The sequence below is a fragment of the Anabrus simplex genome, chromosome 6, assembly GCF_040414725.1.
Source record: "Anabrus simplex isolate iqAnaSimp1 chromosome 6, ASM4041472v1, whole genome shotgun sequence".
NCBI classification, from domain to species: domain Eukaryota; kingdom Metazoa; phylum Arthropoda; class Insecta; order Orthoptera; family Tettigoniidae; genus Anabrus; species Anabrus simplex.
The window spans coordinates 348,071,308-348,076,403 of NC_090270.1; the positions used below are offsets into that span (position 1 = coordinate 348,071,308).

At 47.3% G+C, this 5,096-nt stretch overlaps 1 protein-coding gene and 1 non-coding gene across 2 annotated transcripts; both read left to right on the forward strand.

Annotated features, from left to right (window-relative positions):
• The first annotated feature begins 3,645 nt into the window (after window positions 1-3,645).
• On the forward strand, window positions 3,646-4,017 carry LOC137501314 (histone H2B). Its single transcript, XM_068228337.1, has one exon. The coding sequence runs from the start codon at window positions 3,646-3,648 to the stop codon at window positions 4,015-4,017; it is 372 nt and encodes a 123-aa protein (XP_068084438.1).
• Window positions 4,018-4,668: 651 nt separating this feature from the next.
• On the forward strand, window positions 4,669-4,787 carry LOC137501394 (5S ribosomal RNA). The gene has a single exon (XR_011018537.1). It is a non-coding gene; the product is annotated as a 5S ribosomal RNA (ribosomal RNA).
• Window positions 4,788-5,096: the final 309 nt, after the last annotated feature.

Genomic DNA, 5,096 nt, shown 5'->3' on the forward strand with positions numbered 1-5,096 from the left:
GTATCAGAAGAGGTACCGAAGCCGAGAACAGAGACACAAGGCCCCACCACCTCGACCCAGGGTGAAGCAGGAACGCCCTCTACCATGAAGAAAAGGACCTTGGCCGACACGTCACCAGTCATCACCGAGGAATCTGCACTTCAAACCAAAAGAGTACATACCACTACGGACGCTGATGGATTCATAACACCACCGAACAGAAAAACTGCCCAGCCGAAGGAAAAAACTGCTCCAAAACCAGTACCCGTAAATAACAGGTACGAACAGCTAGAGAAAATACCTGAAGAAATAAACATGGACACAACCAGCAGAACAGCAAGGCGAAAACCTCCTCCCATCATCATCAAAGAGGACGCCATGCCTTACTCAGGCCGAAGAGACTTCATCAAATCGTGTATTAACGGACAATTCACTGCGCGGGTAGTCCGAAATAACGTAGTCAAATACCTTCTGACTACTATGGAAGACTACCACGCGTTAGTGAAGGCACTAAAGGACCAAGGGGTGGCATTCTACACCCACCCAACCGAACCGAGCGGCAAAATTCAGGCAATCATCAGAAACTTGCCACTTGACACGAAACCGGAAGACATAACTAGCGAGCTGACAGAAAAAGGATACCCAGTCTGTCAGACAGTACAGCTGAGCAAAACCTATAATATAAGAAGACGTACAGAGAACGGCACAGAGGAAGAGGTAACTAGAGAGAGAAAGCCCATCCCACTGTTCGCCGTAACACTCCAATACTCCGAAAAATCCAGACAGATATTCAACGAGTATACACTGATGGATTTGATTATAAAAGTCGAAAGACCGAAAAAACCCGCAGGACCGCCACAGTGCAAACGCTGCCAGCGCACAGGGCACACGCACAAAAGCTGTAACCTTTTGCCGCGTTGTGTCAAGTGCCCGGGGGCACATAGCACTGCAGAATGTACCCTCACTGACAGTAAACAGTTTACCTGTGTCAACTGTAAGGGCAACCACACTGCTAACTACGGTGGCTGTCCCGTAATAATCCGAGCCAAGGAAGGGCAGACCCTCAGGAAGAAGAAGGAGAAAGAGGCTCCCGGCACATCCACCGCACAGACGTTCCAGCTGAGACCAACAGAGTTCCCCCCACTACCTCAACCAGAAGAGGAGGAAAAGTCTCAGCCGGAGAAGCAAATGCAAAGAAAGAAGAAGCAGGCAGACTACGCCTACCAGACACGAACAATGCCCCCAACCCGAGAGGAGGCGCTAGAAATGCTATCACAAGTACCGCCGGAGGAAAGGCACACAATACTAATGAACCACATCCACTCCAGCGGTATTGCAGACAGAATATCGAACATGTTACTAGACATAATATACCCGCCCAAAGGAATGACCCTGGAGGCAGTCGTCTATCGCCATATGTTTGCTCGTCAGTAAACTACGGCGATCGAATCTGAAAAGGGCCGAATACGAACCACTTCAAGGAACATATATGTATATAGATACCATGTCACATATACACACTGACAATTAATGTTAATTATTAGGCTAAAATTAATTCGTAGGCTTAGATTAATGTTAGGTTAGACACTGTAAATATACCATAGAACACTCCTGAACTCCAGGAAAGAATTACTGTAGCAATTTAATTTAATATAAATTATCCTAATACCAAACACTACCATGAGTTGCACGCTCTACGAGCCTCATATTAAAATGGAATATAAGGACCCAATCGGTCGGGAATTCCAATAGAACCACAGCTGCCGCTCTTCAAGCGGCAGCAGTCGCAATGCGAGGCTCAGGCTCAGGGCCTGGCACATTCGAGCTCTGAACTCGCTGTTGTACTGATCTACCATGACCGGACGAGGCAAGGGAGGAAAGGGACTCGGCAAAGGAGGCGCCAAGCGTCACAGGAAGGTGCTCCGAGACAACATCCAGGGCATCACCAAGCCTGCCATCAGACGTCTCGCCCGCAGAGGTGGGGTCAAGCGTATCTCGGGCCTAATCTACGAGGAGACTCGTGGCGTGCTCAAGGTTTTCCTGGAGAACGTCATCCGGGATGCCGTAACATACACCGAGCACGCCAAGAGGAAGACCGTGACCGCCATGGACGTAGTGTACGCCCTCAAGAGACAGGGACGTACCCTTTACGGTTTCGGCGGTTAGATCTCTTCCGAGCGTGCTCCCGGCAGGGGGCATGCAGTGTTTAAAAAAAACGGCCCTTTTCAGGGCCACCACTTACCTCTCAAAAGAGCTCTGTGTCCCGTGTCCAGTACTCCTCTAGCATTGCTTGTGCAGCACTTCTTCCTAGGAGGTACTGTACTGTACTGTACTGTACAGTACACTTCTCCTCGAGCCCTGCAGAGAAGAAAATATGCCCTCAACGTTAGTAATGAAGTCTAGTCTGAAGTTTATTTTTAATGGACACTAGATATCTGTATCTGATCCTCTTTCTTTCTTTCTTTCTTTCATTCAGAAACTAATCACTTGGCTTCTTTCTAAATAAATAAATAAATAAATAAATAAATAAATAAATAAATAAATAAATAAATAAATAAATGCTAAAACGTGCCTATTCCTCTGGTTCATTCTACTCTGATAACCTACTCCAGTTTTGAAGGTTATACCGTAAACTGGTATGATATTAAAAGTACTTCTTATGCAACCTTCCTTCCTTCCTTCCTTCCTTCCTTCCTTCCTTCCTTCCTTCCTTCCTTCCTTCCTTCCTTCCTTCCTTCAATTAATGAACTGTGTAATATATCATTAAGTTGGCTAGGCTATTTTCTGTCCTAAACACTAAATTCCAGCATCTGTTGCTACTGAAGGGACACTAAACACAATTCTTCTCTTTGCTGTTGTTGTAGTTGTTGTTGTTCTTGGTTTCACTATTATTATTATTATTATTATTATTAGAGACCTGTATGTACTGTACTGTACTGCTCTTTCTCTTTTGACACCTCCTTTACTACTGAGCAATAAAGCCTGACAAGCAACTCTTTCCTTAACCAGCTGGTGGCCCTGAAAAGGGCCGTTTTTTAAATTTTTGCCTGGGAAACCAAGGCTAAGGCAATTAAGCCTTCTTCTCGGTCTTCTTGGGCAGGAGCACTGCCTGAATATTGGGCAGCACACCTCCCTGGGCAATGGTCACACCAGACAGGAGTTTGTTTAACTCCTCATCATTACGTATGGCCAACTGCAAGTGACGGGGGATGATCCTCGTCTTCTTGTTGTCACGGGCTGCATTGCCTGCCAACTCAAGAACTTCAGCAGCCAGGTACTCCATGACCGCAGCCAGGTACACGGGGGCACCAGCACCCACTCGCTCTGCATAGTTTCCCTTGCGGAGGAGACGGTGGATACGCCCGACAGGAAACTGCAGGCCTGCACGGCTGGAACGGCTTTTGGACTTGCCCTTAACTTTTCCTCCCTTGCCTCGTCCTGACATGATGCTCTGCTAGTCTGCTTCGCACCAAATGGTATTTTGCAGCCTTGTGACCACCAGTTTTGTACTCTGGCAGGTTACGCGAGGCAGCGAGCCAGCCAATGAGGCTGCAGCTAGTTCGCCCCCATTGGCTAGTACGACACAGGCGTTTTCTTTCAAATACACGCTGAAACCGGGTGCCCCCAGCCATTCGTTTGGATTCTCAGTAGCTACACGAGACAACCATGCCTCCTAAGACTAGCGGAAAGGCCGCCAAGAAAGCCGGCAAGGCCCAGAAGAACATCTCCAAGGGAGATAAGAAGAAGAAGCGCAAGAGGAAGGAGAGCTACGCCATCTACATCTACAAAGTACTTAAACAGGTACACCCTGATACTGGCATCTCCAGCAAGGCGATGAGCATCATGAACAGCTTCGTCAACGACATCTTCGAGCGTATCGCCGCGGAGGCTTCCCGTCTGGCCCACTACAACAAGCGCTCCACCATCACTAGTCGGGAGATCCAGACTGCCGTCCGTCTCTTGCTGCCCGGAGAGCTGGCCAAGCACGCCGTCAGCGAGGGCACCAAGGCAGTCACCAAATACACCAGCTCCAAGTAAGGAGCTACAGGGAATAACCACCCTTCTTAAGAAACGGCCCTTTTCAGGGCCACCACACCTTTAAAAAAAAGAGCAGTTGTGTTAGCCTCTTACCCTTAAGCAAACCAAAGGCAAGTGAAAAGGGGGACATCACATCAAAGTGGTTAGCATTGTTACTTTAAGGTCAAAAGAAATTGGAAAACCTCATAATAATAATAATAATAATAATAATAATAATAATAATAATAATAATAATAATAATAATAATAATCGTCGTCGTTAACACCATCATAGCCGGACGGATTATTCAGTCCTTTTGCCGCTTGAAACGACAATCGCACCGCCGTCAACAACAACAACAACAACTACTACTACTACTACTACTACCACGGGGCCCTGGGTCTTTCTTTCTTTCTTTTCTTTCTTGAGGAGATTGGTTGGGATTGAATGTAGGCCCTGGGTCGAGTTGGGGTTAGGTTACGACGAAGTGAGGTTAAAACTACTCGGGTTAGGTTCCGCCGCGCCCCGCCGCGCGCGCTCAGTACCGCCCTCGTACGCTCCTCCATCGCGATCTCCGAGCAAAGTCTCGTCTCGACAACGCGCCCGCCCACCTCCAAAGAATAAATAACCGTTGCCTTCTGTACACATGCATCAATGAAGACTTCCTTTCTCGCCAACGGCCATACCATGTTGAATACACCGGTTCTCGTCCGATCACCGCAGTTAAGCAACATTGGGCGTGGTCAGTACTTGGATGGGTGACCGCTTGGGAACACCACGTGCCGTTGGCTCAATTCCCTTTTTACCTACTATTCTGATCTCTAAATAACCCTTTATCATCAACTTTAGCCTTACGGCTGCACAAATGTCGAAATTGATCGATTTTTGTTACATGTGAAACTAACCAGATGTTCTTAACTTTCCAACATGATTCAAGTTTATTGTAGATACTTAACTTCCTCCGAGGTGCCCGCCTAACCTGACCTGATGATGATGATGATGATGATGATGATGATGATGATGATTATGCGAGAGAGAGAGAGAGAGAGAGAGAGAGAGAGAGAGAGTGTGTGTGTGTGTGTGTGTGTGTGTGTGTGTGT